We start from the raw sequence: 20,530 nt of genomic DNA, 5'->3' as shown, positions 1-20,530 counted from the left end.
GTTGACTTGAACTGTTATCTAATGCAGAAAACTGGTGGGCAGGAATTAATATATATATGTATAAAAAATAGGGAGGAAATAAAGGAGTGAGCATTTAGATAAAAACAAAAAAAAATGTGCAGTCTAATAGTGATCATTTGTCATCATGTATATATCATGCTCCTCTGGTCTGCTCTGATTGGATTAAGATAAGAGACAACACACATGCTTGAGCAGCTGTTAGGAAGTGGAGATCGTCCGTCCGAGAGAATGAAGTTAGCGCTTCATTATAAGAGTCGTTTCACTGGTAGCCTGGTTCGCAGCACTCCATGAATCAGTGATTTGGACTGAAATTGTGTTAAGGTCTGTAGCACTTGTCTCAAGGGACCAGGTAGTGATCATTCACAATGTGACATATGAGCAGCTTTCTCTGAAAACACACTGCACTGATGGAACATCATAGATTAAACATTTCCCTCTGAAGTAACCCTTGGCTTCTTGTCATCCCTGCCTCATTTTATGGATTAAGGAGGTGTGGATGGATGGATGGATGGATGGAGGAATGGATGGAGGAATGGATGGAGGAATGGATGGATCAGTGATATATATATATATATATATATATATATATATATATATATATATATATATATATATATAAAAATACAATTAAATAATTTAATGCAGATAAATGCAAAAATGAAATTAAATTAGAATTTGGTTAGACCCCATTTGGGTAATAGAGATGTGTATGTAAGTGTGTGTGTGTGTGTGTGTGTGTGTGTGTGTGTGTGTGTGTGTGTGTGTCTAAATATATAATCTACCTAACTGTTCTACAGTACTTATTTTAGCATACTTTAACAAATGTCTCCATTTTTTTCATCCTTAATTTATTTACTCCCTCGCTTTGTGGAATTGTCAAGATTTTCTCCTTTTAAGAAAATTTTTTTAAACTGGACATAAAACCCTAAAGAATCCATAGCGCTAGAATTAGCTGCTAGCCACTTCCTTGTTAGTGGGCTAACGCTAGCACTAGGGATTCTTCAGCGTTTACATGCAAGCGCAAAAAACATTTACATTTACATTTGCGGCATTTAGCAGACGCCCTTATCCAGAGCGACGTACAAAAGTACTTCGAGTCTCTAGTAATAAATAAATCTACACTGGTATGCAAGATTACAAACTTAATATAAATATAACCCTTGAATTCTACAAGCTTGGAAGTGCTAATTTAAGTATTTCAGGAAGAGGTAGGTCTTCAGTCGTCGCTTGAAGAAAAACAAACCGTATTTACGGTACGGAGTGAGTAGCCACATGCGCTCAAAGTGCGAGGCAGAGACTAAACAAACTTGCAGTCCGCCGCTTAACATGTTCCTAAAGAGGAACACAGATGTTCAGATTTTGATTTATTTGCCCAGTGCAGATTTAGTTGATCTGTGCTGTAATGCTTTTAGATAGAGATACATTTCAGTGAAAAATTAGACAGTACTGGGATATTTCCCAGCCAACTACAAATTAAATGATGTCATGTCTTAACTTTATTCATACGATTACATTGTAGTCCATTACTTTTTTATTGTATTGTATATTATTTATTTATCATTAAAAAAATTACTTGTTAAAGTTTTTTGTTTTGCATGTATCACATCATCTGTAACAAGCAGCACCAAGAACAGGCAACTGCTTTTTAAAGCGATGTTCTTTAACATGTATGGCAATTTGAGCACAGTAAGTCTGGCCATGCAAGAACACATCAATTTAGATAGTGTAAAGCTATCCAAAGACAAATTCCTTATACGTGCAAAAATATTTGGCCATTAATGCCTGACTCGTATTCTGATCAATGGCCATTGCATTTAGCTGTGCGTACACACACATCATGCCAATTTTCTTGTCCATACAGGCTACACACAGGTCTTATACACAAATTGAGTCCCTGTTTGTGCATGCTTTGATGAATGCAACCCCTGGTTCTTGCCTTTTTAGTCAGTTAGCCCTTTTATTCATGACCGAGATTTGGTCCTTTCTCATTCAGCAAATTAGATGAGTCCATATGCATTCATATGCGTAAGGATTATTCCCAAAATGTCATACGAGGGTCATTTGATGCTCCCCAAATCTTTTGAGATAGTGGTTCATGAACTGGTGAATTTTGAAAGATGTGTCCTGTAATGTGTTAATGTAAACCTAATATAGCATTCCACAATAATAATCATTTCAGCAGTCAAACATGGTGATGAAAGTGTGGTAGTGTGGTGATGATTTGCTGCTGTATACTTTTGGGCAAAATGCCATAATTGATTTAACCATGAATTCTGTACGGGATCAGAAAATCCTGTAGGAGAATATCAGTCAAAACCTCAAACAAAAATGTGTTATTAAGCAAGACAGCATCTAGTTTTGAATGGCTTAAAAAAAAACAAAATTAAGCTTTAGGAGTGGCCTGGTCAATTGGTCTTTGACAAGTCTGCAAAGAAGTGTAGGGCAATTACAGTGATGGAAATTTCCTAGTTATCAGATGCATGGAGTTGCCATTGTAGCAGTTTAGAAAGGAAGCTATTTTTTTCCACATGGGTTATATACTGTAAAAGTGGCATAACCTTTTTTTTTCAATAAAGGAAACAATTATTTTTAAATTGTTTTGTTTTTCATTTCCTCATTTAATTCTTGTCTTATATTTTGTATGAGAATCTTAAACCATTTAGTGTTACAATTATGCAAAAATAGAGGAAATACTCTGTAAGCTGTTTGTTGCATTAGTTGTTGGCATGATCAGGCTGCCCATCTGGGCAAATCATACAACTAAATTAACTGGTAAACAAATCAGAAAATGTCATTGAACTGAGCAGATTTAAATGACTAATTTTATTTAGCATGGGATTGTGCATGAGCAACAAACACATGGCCATATCTAGTTATCTAATGCATAAAGTCCTTATTTTTTTTGTCTTGCTTTTAGGTGCTTTTATTGAAATTGGGCGGCATGTGGTACAACCATAAAGTTTCAAGTCTTGCTAAAATATATATTTTTTCAATTTTTAACTCATAACCATCTACTAAATACTCATCCCTCCACCCATTGATCTACTTGTATCTTTCACTTGCAGCATTTGAGCTGTTGTAGGTTTACAGAAGTAAAATGCGGTAAAAAGGAATGATTAAAGATTTGAAATCTCAGATAGATTGGTAAATGAAAATGTTCGAGCAGCTTCATCAGAACAACAGAAAGGCAAAGATTTGAGAAAACATTCAAAAGGATAATAGATTCATAGATTCACAGTCATTCAAATGTTCCTATCTGATAATTAAGTCTGCCTTCATTCTGAAGCTGCACAGAAGAATTTTTGCACTGCTGAACTGCTGAACTTTGAATTTGTTTTAGAAGTTGAATTCAAAGCAGCACAATATGCAGCTAAAGCATAATGAGCTCTACACAAATACAGAAGAGAACAAACAAAGATTTCATATTGCTGGTTTAGACTGTAACAATTGTTTTCTCCTGGTCACATGCAAAGTAGACAAATGTAAATAGGTAAACAAGTACTTGTGAGGTACTTTATGCAACGGTGTGTTGTTTGTTATATTTCATGCATTTCATTTCATAACTTGTGGTTGTCCGTCAGGGCCAACGAGGCCTTCTCTGCTGGCCTAAACACTATAAGAAGCACTGACCTACATTTACAACCTAAATTCCTTGAAATTGTATTAATTTATTCCCAACAGTTTATTCTCTTAATTTTGTAGCGTTTCTCTTGGCTGCACTGCTTCCAGTACGTGTATGTGGATATTAGATTTTTTGTTTAATCAGATTTAAGCCTCTATGTGCTGCCATGTCAATCAAATCTGCCCAGGGCCTTCAGATTCAGTAGTGCTGCCCGATGTACCTTAAACTATATTAGCAATGGGACTGTTTCTTTAACAAATCAAATTTCAAATTCGCCTCACAGGGACAGCTAGCTGGCCAAAATAACGTCAGAATTTTTCTGTCCTCTAATTGGTTGGTTAAAGGGAAACTGTTACAGCCAAGTTCGACTGGCAAAACACGTCTGTAGCGATCTGCACACATTAATACATTTGAATTTGAATTTTTACTCCCACAATGGCTGACGGAGGAAGAGAAATTGATTTGGTCTCAGACTTACTTAAAAATACATTTTCAAGAAAAGCTAAACATCATGAGAAGAGGTCGGCCAACCCCGAAGCAAGCTAGCTTGTCTCAGCCCAGGAAAGGGTTTGTTCGCCACTTCCAGACTTTCAGTGCCTCAAACGGTACCACTGGCTTACAGCCTCTGAGGAGCGGTGCAAATTATATGAGTATGCATTATGAGTATGTATCTCTGGTGAGTATGATGTATTTTATTTAAATTTTTTATGTTTTTGTCACGTTATTAGACAAATATTGATTCTGAACTGCTCCAGATGATGTAGGTGGCACAGTTGCGGTTGTAGTGTAGAAACTGGGTTTCTAACTTTAGTAAAATGGTATTCACCCTCTATATGTGAAATGGTTCTCTCTCTGTAATGCCATGTGTTGTTATATTGCGTTTTTGTATAGAATTGATGGTTTCTATAATTGCGACATGATAGTGGTGGTATTAAGAGTTGGATTAAGTCGGTTAATTCCCCACTGAAGGCCCAGGTAACAAATGCATGGCCTGTCACTGATATTCACTATATGGACAAAAGTTTGTGGACAAGATTGGTTGTGATTTTTGAACATCCTTTTCCACATTTAGTACCCATTTGTTGTTCCACACTTCTGGGAAGATACCCTAGAATTTGGAGTGTGCTTGTGGAGATTTGTGCTGATTCAGCCACAAGGCTTATGGTGCAGTCAATGTTCCAATTCATCCCAAAGGTGTTCAATAGGGTTGAGGTAAGAGCTCTATAGCTGCAACTCAAGATCCTACAATACAACCCATAAACCATAACTTCATAGAGCTCGCTTTTTGCAAAGGGTTATTGTCGTGCTGGAACAAGATTGGGTCTCCTAGTTCAAGTGACGGGAACATTTTATGCTTCTTCACCCAAAAGCAGCGTACATATGTTTGCTTCAAACGTTGTGGTAACACTCTTGGAAGAAAAAACATATTCCTGGAAAAGTCAGATGTTCCAATACTTTGTCCATATGGTGTATGGAGAGAATGTCATATAAAGGTAATTTTGCATGATGTGTCCCTTTCAGATGGCCCAGTGCTGTGGCGGATGCTGACCTATCCTCCAACTCGGCGTGCTCTCATTGTGGGCTGTGGACTCCACATGTTCCAGCAGCTTGCTGGCATCAACACAGTAATGTAGGCATAATCTCTCTCTACCATGCACCTTCTTTTCACTGCTAATCATATTTTTTTCCCCTTTTGTATAGTAATTAACACAAATAAAAACACTTACTGAGAAGCATAAAAACAATAAATATCCAATTAGTATAGTGATTGAGAGAGACTGTTTTTTGTTCATGAAGTATCCTGTGAAATGTAACAAATGGGGGATAAATAGAGAAATAGTGTGCAAGCAAGAGGAGGATAGAGTAGGATAGTGAGAAAATAGCAGTTTGATAGATAGTTTGTAAGTACTGGTAGGGGAAGGTAAACAAATCAAGAGAATGGATGGACCGTTTTTAAATAGATTTTTGGAGAAGATGGGATGGAGGGATAAACAGTAAGTGGGCTAATAAAAAGGTGATCGATGTAGAAATAAACAGTAGAGATGGCTAGGCCATCAGACATTGTAGAATATATTGATACTGGGCAGAACTGTAGAGATGCATAATATTTTATAGTGAATTTGGTTGATGGCATGATCTGGCAGGAGGAGGAGGAGAATAGATGATGAGATGGCAACCAGGCTGGGAAAGGAGATTAAATATTGAGACGGTGACCAAGCTGAAAGTGCTGATTAGATGATAGGGTGGTTACCACGCCGGAAGAGGAGATTGGATGATTGTGTGATCGCCAGGCTGGAACAGTAGTTTGGGTGATGGAATGGTGACCAGGCTGTAAACGGAGTTTGGAGGGTGGGATAATAATCAGCCTTGTTGAAAATGTTAAACAGAGGATTAGTAGTCTGGACAACAATGGAACTCAATGGTGGATAGTGAGTAAGATGATATAGAAACACCTGAGGACAAGTGAGACATGAGAGTAAAGGACTGGCCAAGTGGACTGCTTACACATTTTAAATGCGAAGAAAAGTTTGGATGTGATTTCAGGTTAGTTGTCCTAATTCTAGTTAAAAAATTAAATTGGCTTGCAAGGCAGACTTCTGTTATTTATGAACCTGGTTCTTTTCATTGTAAACATGGCCAAAAACTGCCTGCCTTTGAAGCCATTTGATTGGCATTGCAAATAACGGAGCACAGACTAGATTGTTGGCAAACACACAAAGGTATCTTGTTTACTTGTCTTTAACAGCTTTAAATTAAATGCTCAAAAATGGCATTCTGTATGCCCTTTTTTCACTTCACTAATTAGTCGCTTATTCCAAAAGCTCATTATTTGATTGTGTTTAAAGCTTGTTTTGCTATTCAAAACCATTCCACAGTAGTACATCACGTTGCTGGCCCCAACCAGTAAACATGAGTGGAGACTTCTATAACACTATAAGCCTTTTTAACGCTGTAGGCCAAAGACATGTGGTGTTGTGTCTCCTTGTCATAAACTCTCTTCATTCCTGTCATGTCTTCCACTCCACCTTCTGAGAATGAACTACTCAACGAAAGCTGTACACAATACTGGGATGTGTGCCGTTGCTAGGCAACCACTGATGTCACTAGCAAAGGCGAAATGAACGTGTGCGTGTGCGTGTGCATGCGTACATGTGGGTTTATTTTGCCTCTGCTCTTATTTTGGAAAGTGAGAGGGCTTTGCAGACAGGTCTGAAAAAGAATCCATGGTTTATATCTTAACATTCTGAGCATCAGATAGTTCTAGTGGAACAAACTTACACAGACACGCATCCCTACTATGTGTTACACCTGTAACTCATACGCATCATTACAACATAATAGCACTGAAAAAATACAGCATCAGAGTATTTACAGTTTTGATCCAAGGGTCTTTGACTGCCTTGCTCTCTAAATGAGGTTTCATGTCAAACTTGCACACACACAAACAGCTCGACACCTCGTCATCTGTCAGGCTCAGCTGTCCAATAGATCCCTCCATCAGTCTGTGTCATGAAGCACAAATCTCAAGGGCTTTTGTGCATGTCAGTTGGAGACATTTAAGAGATGAAGCTGATCTAGACATAGACTGTTTTTATCCTCTGTGTGGAAGCCATAAATGTTATCTAAAGACAAACTCATTTCCTTCAGCATGAGACGGCACTCTCTAATTCTGTATGTATCTGCTCATCTTCACATAATTTTCTCTCTTTCTTACTGTACTTCCTTTCTCGTCCCATATTCAAAGACCCACACACACATACAAAGGGTTTTGTGCGGGGGAACCCATCACACCTTTGTGCATAAGACATCACAAAGAACGTCATTTAATCATTTCTCTCTCTCTCTCTCTCTCTCTCTCTCACACACACACACCTACACACACACACACTTTCACAATCATTTTTCTCACATTCTATCTCATCTCCTTTTCTGTGTCTTTGCTTTCTTCTTTTTTCCTTTCTTCTTTCTTTCTTTTTTCTTTCTTTCTTTCTTTCTTTAGTTGCTCTCTCTCTCTCTCTCTCTCTCTCTCTCTCTCTCTCTCTCTCTCTCGCTCTCTCTTTGAGAACTGGCTGCTATTTATTTTTAAACCCTTGCCATTCAGCAGGCCCCAATTAACTAAAGTTAAAATGTGAGCATTATAAATGACCTATAGCCACAGTAATAAAAAGTGTTTCTCTGCTGGGTCCACAAACAGGCTCAGTGGGCTTCCTTTATCCCTCTTTAGCTCATAGGTGAACACAAAGTACCAGTATAATTAGACTATGGTAATGTTCTCTCTAATCAGACTCTGACAAGCACGCTGCCGTCCCATAATCTCCTGCTGAACCTTAAGCCCTATGCCATGATTGCTTATTTATTTTCTTCGTCTGTATCAGCAGCACACGCTTATTGCCACCTCAGGCCATCATCAGCATATTTGCTCTACAGCCCTGTATGCTGATTGTTTGTAGTGCCATTCTTTGTATTTATCACTGCTATGAGACCCTAGCTGTGACTTACATCATTTACTTTGCAAAGGTCTTATGCAACTGGAATGGTCATACTAAAGGCATGTTCACTGGGATGTTTTAATATGTGGATGATGGATTGGAAATAAGGAATAATAAATTACTAACACTGGCAGTGGTGGTCCGTCAGGGCCAGCAAGGCCTTCTTTGCTGGCCTAAATTCTAATATTTGTTTCATGAAATTGTATTAATTTATTCCCAACAGTTTTTTCTCTTCATTTCATAGTGTTTCTCTTGGCTGCACTGCTTCTAGTACGTGTATGTGGATGTTAGATTTTTTGTTCAATCATATTCCAGCCTTTATGTGCTGCCATGTCAATCAAATCTGCCCAGGGCCTTCAGATTCAGTAGTGCTGCCTGATGCAATAAGACTGTTTCTTTAACCAATCAGATTTCAAATTCGCCTCACAGGGCCAGCAAGCTGGCCACAATAACGTCAACATTTTTTCATCCTCTGATTGGTTGGTCAGAGCGAAACTGTTACAGCCAAGTTTAAATTTTTTACTCCCACAATGGCTGATGGAGGAAGAGAAATTGATTTGGTCTTGGACATACTTAAAAATACATTTTCAAGGCAGACTTTTCCAGAAAAGTAAGACATCATGAGGAGAGGTTGGCCAACCCCAAAGCTAGCTAGCTTGTCTCAGCCCAGGAAAGGGTTTGTTTACCATTTCCAGACCAGTGCCTACGAGCGGTACCACTTGCTTACAGTTTCTGAGGAGCGGTGCAAATGATACTGGTGGAAATGCCTGCATTTATTATGTTTTTGTCATGTTATTAGACAAATATTGATTCTGAACTGCTCCAGTTTGGAGTTGTCTTAACTGAGTTTCTTGCTTTAGTGAAAATAGTATTCACCATCAATACGTGAAATGCCTCTCTCTGTAATGCCATGCGATGTTATATTGCGTTTTTGTATTGATGGTTTCTATAATTGCATCGTGATAGTGGTGGTATAAAGAGATGGATTCAATCAGGTAAGTCCCCACTGAAGGCCCAGGTACCAAATTCAAGCCCCGCCACTGAACACTGGACATTATTTATACTCAGTAGTCACAACTGCCCTTCATAGAAAAAGGGATAGAGCCATAATAGACTGTCGAAGTTTGGAAATAAAAGGTTTAAGACAATGCAAGCTGCTGTTCCGGTGGATGCCTTTATCTTACAGTTCCCAGATGAAGTATTCTGTCATTTACCATATTTGGTGCTCTATAATTGGGGCAGTGTTGGCTCAGTGCATATGTTTTAAGCCTACTGAGCAGAGTGATACCTAGTGCTAATACCATTTGTGATCTGTAAGCAAGGAAATGCATTTATGATAACTGGACCTTTATAAATATGAATTGAATACCTTTGGCCTATATAAACATGGTGTCTACATTTTAAGCATATACAATATATAGCCATATCAATATCTGATCATCACACAGACATGTGCACTGTAAACATTCTGTTAGTAAAGTAGTGCCACATATTGCTATTGTAATAACCTCCACTCTTCTTTGAAGGCTTTCCACTGCATTTTGGAGGATGGCTACGAGAATTTGTGCTCATTCAGCTACAAAAGCATTAATGAAGTCAGACATTAATGCTGGCAATCGTGTTTTTAATAAATGGTGTTCGGAAGGGGTTAAGGACAAGGCTCTGTGGAGACCAATTAAGTTCCAGTGCAACCTTCGCAAACCATGCCTTCATTAAGCTCACTTTGTGCACAGGGGCACTGTTATGCTGGAATATGTTTGAGCACCTCCAGTGAAAAGAAATTGTGGTGCTACACAATATGAAAATATTTAATAAACAGTTGTGCAACAGTTTAGAAAAGGTCTTCATGGTGGCCAGTTGTCTCCGAATGATGTAACATGTCAAACACACACACACATATACATTTACATTTACAGCATTTAGCAGATGCCTTTATTCAGAGCGACTTACAATTACCACACTTTATATGAGGGTTAAGGGCCTTGCTTAAGGGCCCAATTGTTTCAGCTCGTGAAAACACAAAAACCCATGCACTTAATTAATCTTGTAATTAAAAAGTCCCAGATGTGTATGAGTCTGTCAGCACAGATGTAAAAAGACAAGTTAAAGTAATAGCAGCGCTGTACATGCTGTGATTAAGCTTAAATCTGAATATAAAACCTGGGTGTATGGCATTCATTAACCCCTTAAAGTCTACTGAACCTTCTGTGTGTCTAGACATGCTTTCCTTACTTGTGTAACTTAATGAAACATTTATAGTGAATACTAAGTTTAAATAGTGAATAAATACTGAAATAAATAGAGGACACCATAGTGTAGTGGACTGTACAGTTTTGCACACCTACTTAAATGTATCTATTTTTCTGTGTGCAAACGATCAAATTTGTTTCTGTTTATATGTATAATTTTTTATTTTCTGATAGAATAAATAGATTTTATTAAATGTTTGTCTCTTTAATTTTTTTAAACTTTCCTTTGTGTCTTTATGTATCTCACAACATAATATTTTTACTGAGAGGTGGAAAAAAGGTTTTGTCGGTTTGTCTTTGTGTTTAGACTGCAAATGCTCATGACAGATTGGCTCTTGGACATTAGTGAGACTGATTGAAAGCGATATGTGACTAACACCCTCTCAGTTCAGCTCAGGTCTTGACACCAGATTGTGTTGTTTTTTACTTTCTGAAGGTTATTCTCTTCAGTTTTGCTTCTAGACTATCATTAATAACTACATGGTATTGACAATGATTTCCTGTTGTACCTTATTGTTGTATCATGTATGTTAAACATGGAGTGCACTTACTTTAGTGCATTTAAAACCCATGATTTTATACTGACTTTGTGTGTGTGTGTGTGTGTGTGTGTGTGTGTGTGTGTGTGTGTGTGTGTGTGTGTGTGTGTGTGTGTGTGTGCGTGTGTACTGTCTGTGGACACAGCAAAATAGGTGCAGATTAGAGACTGGGGGTCTCTGTGGTGGTGTGTAGCATCTGTGTGTGGTGCTGTGCTCATTCCCTTTCATTACAGAAATGGGTCAGATCCCAAGGGGGCAGTCTCTCTCTCTCTCTCTCTCTCTCTCTCTCTATCTATCTATCTATCTATCTATCTATCTATCTATCTATCTCTTTTGTTCTCTCAAACCTTAATAGTGACTGGAGTTACATGTCCGCGCACACACACACACACAATATATATATATATATATATATATATATATATATATATATATATATATATATATATATATATATGGTTGTAAAGGATAATAATGAGTTGCTATTGTCCTTCCATGCAGCTTAAACCAATCTGACCATTTTCTCTCTTTTATCAACAAGGTGTTTCCATCCACAGAACTGCCTCAGTCAATAGTCAATTTTCGTTTATCCGTGGAAACACTAAAAACTGTTGTATCTGTACATGTATATGAAATGGCACTATGATGCATTTTAAGGAAAAGGCAAGCCAGCAGTTGAGAGTGTGATGCTCTGAATATTGCTCTGCTAGGAAACCGCTGGTCATGGCATTCATGAGGATGTTACTTTAACACACATCACCTACCTACACATTGTTCCTTCATGACAACAGTATTCCCTAATGTCAGAGGTCTCTTTTAGCAGGATAATACACCCTGCCACACTGCAATGTATTGTTCAGGATGAGCTGAGGAACATGACAAATGTTATGGTTGAATGGTCAATACAAATTCTGTTCTTTCTCACAGTGACATACAAAGAAGTGAATAAAATATGGCATTCTTTTCAGATATGGCCCTTATCATTCCTGTTTTATGTTGTACAGTAGATAAGTGCAATACTGAACAGGCATATACAGGAGAAATGTATTTTTCTTAGACCTGGAATGTCACCTACCGGCATGATGATCATATATACAGGCTCACACACACCAGCATCGTGACATTTTATGCCAACAGATCAACCTCCTCCTCAGCCATATTGATTCACGGGAATTTTAGCAATTGTTATGCTAAGCTCGAGCTCTCCCAGTCTCCAATCTGTGAGAGAAATCCTGTCATGCTCTCGCCTCATGCTCAGCCTGCTCATCTAAAGTGAGCCTTGCAGAAAAGCATTAGTAGGCACCAACAAGGATCTTTCCTTTTGCCTGCTAGTGTTCACCCACTGAACATTTTGTCTTGAACAATGGCCAGGCTCATGACACTAGAACCGAGATGCACATGCTGTGGGACCGCATCTCATTTCATTATTGCACACAAGTTAAATGTGTACATTCATATAAAAGGTTCCTCAACGGTTCTTTTAATAGCTATACATTTCACGTTAGAATGTATACAGGACTCAAAACCATGACCTTCCAATTAATAACCCAGAGCCTTAATCATCGAGCTAACACCTCCCCTCAATATTAGCATAGTATTTTGAACGCATTAATACAAACCTTAAATTTCATTTGCGGTCACAGTTTGGTCAAAGGTGGGGTTGAAAAAAAATATATCAGCACCTTTTATCGGCATATTATAATTTATCAATTAATTTAACGGTGCTGTGTATCAATTGGTTATAAATTACAACTGAGTAAATGTAAAATTTCTGCACCGGCTGAATTTTCACACTGAAACACACTGTGTAAAATTAATATACCTAGCCAAATCCAATTTAAAGGTGGACAGGTGATAATTGTTTTTTCACCTTGGCCAGTTCATCACATAATCTGTCTAGCCTGTCATATTCACACTTTTACACAAGAGTGAGTTCATAAGGATGTGTTTTTTTTTTTTTTTTAAGTAATACATTTTCTTTCTTTTATGTATGTTCATTTACAATACAATACTATGCATTTGTTTGGTGCACTAGTAGCATGAATTTCCAAAGTACCTTCGGGCTAGATATGATATGTACATTGAAACGTAAGAATTGTGCTAATTAAGTAGATTATTACAATTACAAATACAGTGCTCATCCGTTAAAGAGTTCCCCCTCCACACATTTACAACCATAAAACAAATGATATGTAAAGGGGTTCTGTCGACTTTCGGTTTTCAAACAGCCCCCTATATCCACTGTCAAGCTGAAGGCTCTGCCCTAATGTATTCTTCTGTTACTCTTTTCACTTCTTTCTCAACCAGGTCCTTTTAATCATGTTCCTGTGGGCCTCTGGCTGAGACAGTGCCAATTAGTGAGTGAGAGGTGTTATATTTTTTTTTATCCAAAGAGATTTTACAAGGGTCACACCAGGTTCTTGGCACTCACTGCCTTCTGACCCTCAGGAACGAAGCCCAAGCCTTTTAAGCCTGCAGTGCAATTTTCCTTTTTTTCTATTTTTTCATTCTCTTCTACATTAGTCTCTTAAGAGCTGGAGTACCAACAATCTTTAATAGGTCTGGAAGCTGCAGCAAAATTTAGCACTATAAATCAACTCGCTCATGAAAAGAATTGCTCTTTCCCCATTTGTGCCTCTTTCAGTTCTATTTTTTTGAGTTTGACAAAGTTGCCATGCTTGTTTCAAAAGCAGCCAAAAAGTCTAATAGTTAAAATATGCCAAAAAAAACAATACAATAGCTGACACTGCAGCATCCAATATGGCTACAACTGCCTTGTAGCATTAAATAATGTTATCCTGTACATTTTAGTATGTCAACAGGTCATCAGTAATCCACATCAAAATCTGAAAAGAATATTAGTATTTGTATCAACCCACAACCCTTTCAATACAATTCAGCAGTCCCTAACAATACAGAATCTTCTAGAAAGACATAGAGCAAACAATTCAGTTCAATTCATTTTTATTTGAATAGTGCTTTTAACAATGGACATTGTCTTAAAGCAACTTTACACAGATAATGCGTAAATAAAGAATAAACACGATTGTTTTTTTATGATTTGTACATTTGTCCCTAATGAGTGAGCCGGTGGCGACCATGGCAAAAGGGAGAGAGAGAAAGAGAGAGAGAGAGAGAGAGAGAGAGAGAGAGAGAGAGTGTGTGACAGGGACAGAAAGATATAGATTATTACTGATCTTTATTGTTGTAAAAAAGTTAAGGACGCTGGGCAGTTGGGGACTCCAGCAAAACTCGCTCTGGTAACACAGACATGAGGGATCTCTGGGATAAAAGATGACCCGCCACACCCCCGACAACAAACCTGAGTACACGTGTGAGAGTGAGGGGATGACAGCATACAAATATCCCAGTTCACAGAACAGTCTTACAGATCTGCTCTTTACCTAAAAAAACCTACCAATAAAAGGTTTGCCTAAATAAATGTTTTCAGCCTCGACATGAACGCGTAGAATGTGTCTGAGTCACAAACACTGATTAGAAGGCTGTTACATAACTGTAGGGCTTTATAAGAGAAATCTGCCCCCTGCTGTAGTCTTTATTATTTAAGGTACCAACAAATAGCCTGCACCTTTTGATCTGAGAAGGCGTGGGGGATCATAATGCTACAGAAGTTTACTGCGGCACGAGACCGTTAAGTGCTTTATACTTCTGCAGTAGTATTTATTAGTAGTAGTAGAATCAATGCAAAGTTTAATTGATTAAACTGATTAAAATGATGTGGTCATATTTTCTAGATCTGGTAAGGACTCTTGCTGCTGCATTCTGGACTAACTGAAGTTTATTTATGCACTTTTTTAAACAACCAGACAGTTAAGCATTACAGTAGTCTAATTTAATCTGATCTAACAAAAGCACTATCCTTGTAAGGTACAATTTTCTTTATAGCCACAAACTCAAGTTTGGCAGAGATAATTGTAATTAAAATTTTCATGTACAAATTCTTCTTCTTTTTTTGGCTTCTCCCATTGGGGTCGCCTCAGCGGATAATCCGTCTTCATACCCCTTTGTCCTCTACATCTGCCTCTTTCAAACCAACTACCTGCATGTCTTCCCTCACCACATCCATAAACCTCCTCCTTGGTCTTCCTCTTTTCCTCATTCCTGGCGGTTCCATCCTCAGCATTTTTCTACTGATATAACCAATGTCCTATAAACTTTCCCTTTCACTCTTGCAGATATCCTTCTATTTCAAATCACTCCAGCCACTCTTCTCCACCCACTCCACCCTGCCTGCACTTTTTTCTTCACTTCTCTAACACACTCTCTATTACTTTGCACTGTTGACCACAGGTACCTTAACTCCTCCACCTTCATCACCTTTTCTCCCTCATTCACACACATGTACTCTGTCTTACTCCTACTGACTTTCATTCCCCTTCTCTTTAGTGCGTACCTCCAACTCTCCAGGCTCATCTTCCCCCGCTCCCTACTCTCACCACAAATAGTACACAGACATAGAAAACTGTCAATATGCCACTGAAAAGCTTCACATGCATATCACTGCACAGCAATTTAATTGAGTCACGTAACCCTACTGGCAACATGAAGGGTTTAGTAGTGATTGTATTGTAAGTAATTTTGAGTATTTAAAGATTAATTAAATTACTTACAATTAATTTAATTAATTAAAATTAGTATTAAACACAAACTGTGTCCCAGTTTATAGTAAGTCTATAATCTAATCTAACAGTTAGACAGCAATATTGTAAAAGTTTATTTTGGTGTAACTGGGTGAGGATTTATTTTGCATGATGTGCTTTTTATTTTTAATAAACCATTTTTTCCCTCAATGTCACTTTATATATGTACATTCTTCCCTTACATAATTATTGTAGTCCTCTAATATTAAAGTAGACAAAAGGTACTTTTAAATCCATGGACAGATTGGTGTTAATTAGTGTCTGACAAAAGAATGAAAAAACCTTCTCTTTTATGGTTTTTTGAGACACCTGCATATTTCTGTTGTTTATGTGCAAGAAACTAGCTAAGAAGCAAAAACTTTAAAAATTGGACCATGAATTACTAAAAGAAAGTTCTGTAGACAGATGAGTCCAAATGTGACATTTTTGTCTCTAACAGAAGAACCTATGTAAGATGGGGAACCAGAGAGAAGATGTTAGCAGACTGCCTCACACCCACAGTCAAACATGGAGGTGGAAGCTTAATGGTTTGGGGTTGTTTTGCAGCAGGGATTGTTGGAAACTTATTTGGGGTGAAAGGAATACTGAACTAACATGGCTACAATTCCATACTTCAACACAATGCAATTTCTTCACCGTACAACAAGACACATTAGTCCATAAGTCCAATTGCTGTTATGCTGCTATTTAGAGAGCAAAGAGTCAGCCAGAGTGTTTACAACAATGGAATTGCCTGCCCAGTCACTGCACTGATCTGGATTGAACTGCTCTTAACTAGTCAGATATCCGACTAGTGACGAGCACCTTTGCTATTTTTGTACCAACATCTCTACATTTGTTTGGATGAAGTAAAATTCAACAGAAGGAGCATGCACATGTGTCTATAAAAGATAACTATATAACTATAAAAGACTAGGTATTTTCCAAACTTTTGACAGGCACTCTATATATTTATTTAATGGGAATGTTACAGAAACTATATACATTTCATCTTTTAAAGATACACTTTAAAAGATGAAATCTATCTGTAACTTTATAAGTCCTTACAGTTACATCGCATCGTTTATTCAAAATCCTTGTAGACAAAATGAAGTACTGCAATTAGTTTGTTATACAAAGAATTAAACATAATGTGAAATGCTCTCATTTGAAAAAATAGCCAAAGGCTATAAATTGACACAGCACAAAGTGTTTCTTTTCCTTTCGTTCCACGATAAACTGCCAGCACTAAAAGCTTCCTATCATACTTGTTTTCTATTTGTAGTTAATGCTAGATCAAGTTTCTATATTCAGTTAAATTGTTAGATTAGGCAGTCTTGTTCACGCGCCTCTCTTTTTCTCTCGCTTGAATTATTGTAACTGAAAACCCACAAAGCCCTCTGTATTCAAAGTATTTAAAGCTCTGAATACTATCCCATGTCAAGTCATATAATTGAATAGTTTTGTAATATTAGTAACTGCACACTTGTCCAGTTTCTATTTACCTTGCTGCCATGGAATTGATAATATCTTGAAAGGAACTAAGCCTGTGTTTTGCTGGCAGCTGGACTACCATATAAGTTGCTATTATAGAAAATGTATTCACATCTGAACAACCAAAATAATGAATGGAATAACCAGGATTTCATTTGTGTAAAATTATTTCGCTTTCCTTTAAAACAGGGGTCCAACATCAGAAGAATAACATTTCCTTTTTTTTTGAGTCACCAATTTTGAATATAGATCTTTCGTGGAACAACTGGACATGAAGCCTACATGTTTTTTCTAACTGCAACAGATGTGTATGGAGAAGAGAACCAGGAGTTAAATTTTTTCTTTGGCAGGTTTAGTAATCTGAAACAAATATTAATTTTACTTGAGAATGCTTTTGAGAACCAGAATTATCTTACACTTACAAGAAATCTTTAGAGGAAGCAAAAATATACATGCGTGTGTGTGTGTGTGTGTGTGTGTGTGTGTGTGTGTGTGTGTGTGTGTGTGTGTGCTGCTTGTAAAGACCATAATAGTCACCAAACCAAATAGTCTTTCTGTCTGTCCCTGATAAATGTTAATATGCTGTTAGTTTTGAAGGGCAATCATTTTAGTGTGTGCTCAATATGAAGTAAGTACTTTAAATAATGAACATAGGGTAAGTGTCTATGATTGGCTAGAAAAATAGGGGCACACAACTGAGGACAAACATGGATTATAGAAAAGGTTTTGTGTCTCATTTACGTCACAGACATTTATGACAGTTTATGACATTTATGACTTTGCTTAATGATTTAGTTATAATTTTGTTACCTGAACCATTGAACAACTGGATGGCTGCTCATTCATATAATTATCTAATTAACCATTTGTATGACAGCAGGCCAGTGCATAAAGAACGAAAAAGAAATGAAGAGAATGAAGAGAGCTTCAGATAATGTTTACTTCAAACATTTGACCATGGCATCATTGTTGGCAACAAATGGGATAGTTGAAGTATTTCAGAAATTATTGTTTTCCTGGGATTTTCACATACAACAGCTGAGTTCACACAGAATGGTGTTAAAAGCAAAAAAATAAAGAAACCGAATCCAAATTTGCGGCTCTGTAGGCAGAAACTTCTTTTGAGTTTAGAGAGCATAATGCACTGAAGCTTGATGCAGGTGAGATACAACAGTGGATGAGCACACTTGGGCATTAGGGTCAACCAAGAACAGAAATCTGCAGCTTTAGTTAACACAGACCCACCAAAACTGCACAGTCAAAGACATTGCATGAGTTTTTGACCAATATTCATCAGTCCAGTTTCTGCTGTTACATGCATGAATGAGCAGGCATAAAGATTGACTCAGGACTACAGATTGCTTCTGATCACCATCACTGTACCATCACCATTGTATATCTGCAATAAATTGGTATTCGGTGCAACCCAGATGAGGATGGGTTCCCTCTTGAGTCTGATTCCTCTCAAGGTTTCTTCCTTATGCTATATCGGGGAGTTTCTCTCTGCCACAGTCACCACCGGCTCGTTTATCAGGGACAAACTTACACTTATAAAGAAAAATCTTCATTTTTTATCACCACATCATCTGTGTAAAGCTGCTTTGAGACAATGTTCATTGGTAAAAGCGCAATACAAATAAAAATGAATTGAATTGAAAGATATTCATAATAAAGTAGCCTGTTTTGCTTGAAATCATTCTTTATATACACGTTATTGTTTTAAATTGCTTTTACGTGATACGAAGCCTATAGTGCATCTGCAAGGATTTATAATGTGATCGAGTCAAATGCTAGTCGTACAGGTGGTAGACTGGTCTATGTAGTTACAAAAAGACAATTTCAACCTAAGTGCATCAACAATCAGTAATAGGAGGACAATTTCAAGCCAAAGTGCATGAATAATTCAAATAAATAATTGAAAAACCAGGAGAGAATGCAAAATATCATCGAGGTTGCTATTACTGTCTGCATTGATTAAAGATTTCCTAGGTGGTCTAACTCATAAAAATCATATTTACTCCTGATATATGATAAGAAGACGATTTATCTGGAGATAGCTTATAGAACTAAGGATTTTATGCATTTGCTTGGAATGTATTCATAATGCATTGCAATAATGTTAAATAAAGTTTTTAAATGTTCCTCAGGAAATATTGTATTCTATATTTCTATTCCAAAGTGTATTTCTGACATTTTCATTATTGGCTGTTGATTGCTCTTTAGTCTCATTTGGTCTCATTTATATTTGAGTTTGTGATGAAGAAATAACTTTGGAGTGTGTTTAATGTTAAATAACTACATGAAATATTAATGCACATAAATGTATCTAATCACTTAATATGTCAAAATGGTAATTAAATACACTATATATTTCCAAAAGTTTTCAGACACAAAAGTATGCCATGTGTTCTTTGAGCATTGCATTCCAAATTTAGTCCCAACTTGCTCTTAGATCTGTTGTGTAGGACTTGATGTAGATATCCCTTGATGCATACTTGAGGCACCGATGAGACTCTGTGGGATGGTCTATTCAGTGGTGGCACCCTCTGCCACACTACTCCTCAGTCCTTTCTTCTCCTGAGGTTGCTCCTTCTGAAACTCAGTATACTGAGGCACCGCTAAGACTCTGTGGGATGGTCCACTGAGTGATGGCACCCTTTGGGTTGTCAAGTGGGCACCCTCCTTCCTGGGTGTTTCGCTGATAGGCCCACGACACCTCCAGAGGGTTCAGCAGTGAATCCCAGCGTCCCAGGTTCACTCCCTAGATGCCATCAACTCACTTGAAGACCCAGGCGGAGTCTTTTCTTTTCACCCACAGCCACTGGCTTCCCTTTTCCGCAGCTGCAGAGAAGCCTTTGACCGCCTGCTGGTGGGCCTTTCCTCGTACTCCCATCTACCTAATTAGCCTGGATGTTGTGGTGACTACGAACCCTCCACTCTTCTGAAAAGATGTTCCACTAGATTTTTGGAGTGTGTCTGTGGACTTCTGTGTTCATCAGCCACAGGGGTGTTAATACAGGCGGGTACTGATGTAGGTGAGGTGAGGAGGCCTGGGGTCAGCGTTCTAATTCACCCAAAAGGTGTTCAGTAGGGTTGAGATCAGGGTCCTGTGTCCCAATACTTTTGCCCATATAGTATATATACAGTTTTGTCATGACATTGAAAATTTTACTTTTAAAATGATTTTTTACACTACACTAAAAGTTGTCAGCAAACAATAGAAAGACACTTGTGACTTTTCTTGAATATGAATTGTGCAAATGTGTATAAAACATGGCAATAATTATTATAACCTACACACCTTCACATTTAGGTGCATCATGTTTTTACCAAAACTATATATATATATATATATATATATATATATATATATATATATATATATATATATATATATATATATATATATACACAGTACAGACAAAGGTTTGGACACACCTGCTCATTCAAAGAGCTTTCTTTATTTTCATGACTA

At 37.5% G+C, this 20,530-nt stretch overlaps 1 protein-coding gene across 1 annotated transcript in view; it reads left to right on the top strand.

Annotated features, from left to right (window-relative positions):
* The window catches only part of LOC124401493 (proton myo-inositol cotransporter-like), a 53,411-nt gene that overhangs the window by 26,941 nt on the left and 5,940 nt on the right, over positions 1-20,530 (top strand). The window contains exon 4 of the mRNA XM_046873855.1: positions 5,165-5,273. Coding sequence (XP_046729811.1) covers positions 5,165-5,273 — 109 coding nt within the window. The remainder of the gene's footprint in view (positions 1-5,164; positions 5,274-20,530) is intronic.

This window comes from Silurus meridionalis, chromosome 18 (assembly GCF_014805685.1).
Source record: "Silurus meridionalis isolate SWU-2019-XX chromosome 18, ASM1480568v1, whole genome shotgun sequence".
Taxonomy (NCBI): Eukaryota; Metazoa; Chordata; class Actinopteri; order Siluriformes; family Siluridae; genus Silurus; species Silurus meridionalis.
Note: the sequence above shows the minus strand (reverse complement) of the source record. Positions and strands in the feature narration are given on the sequence as shown.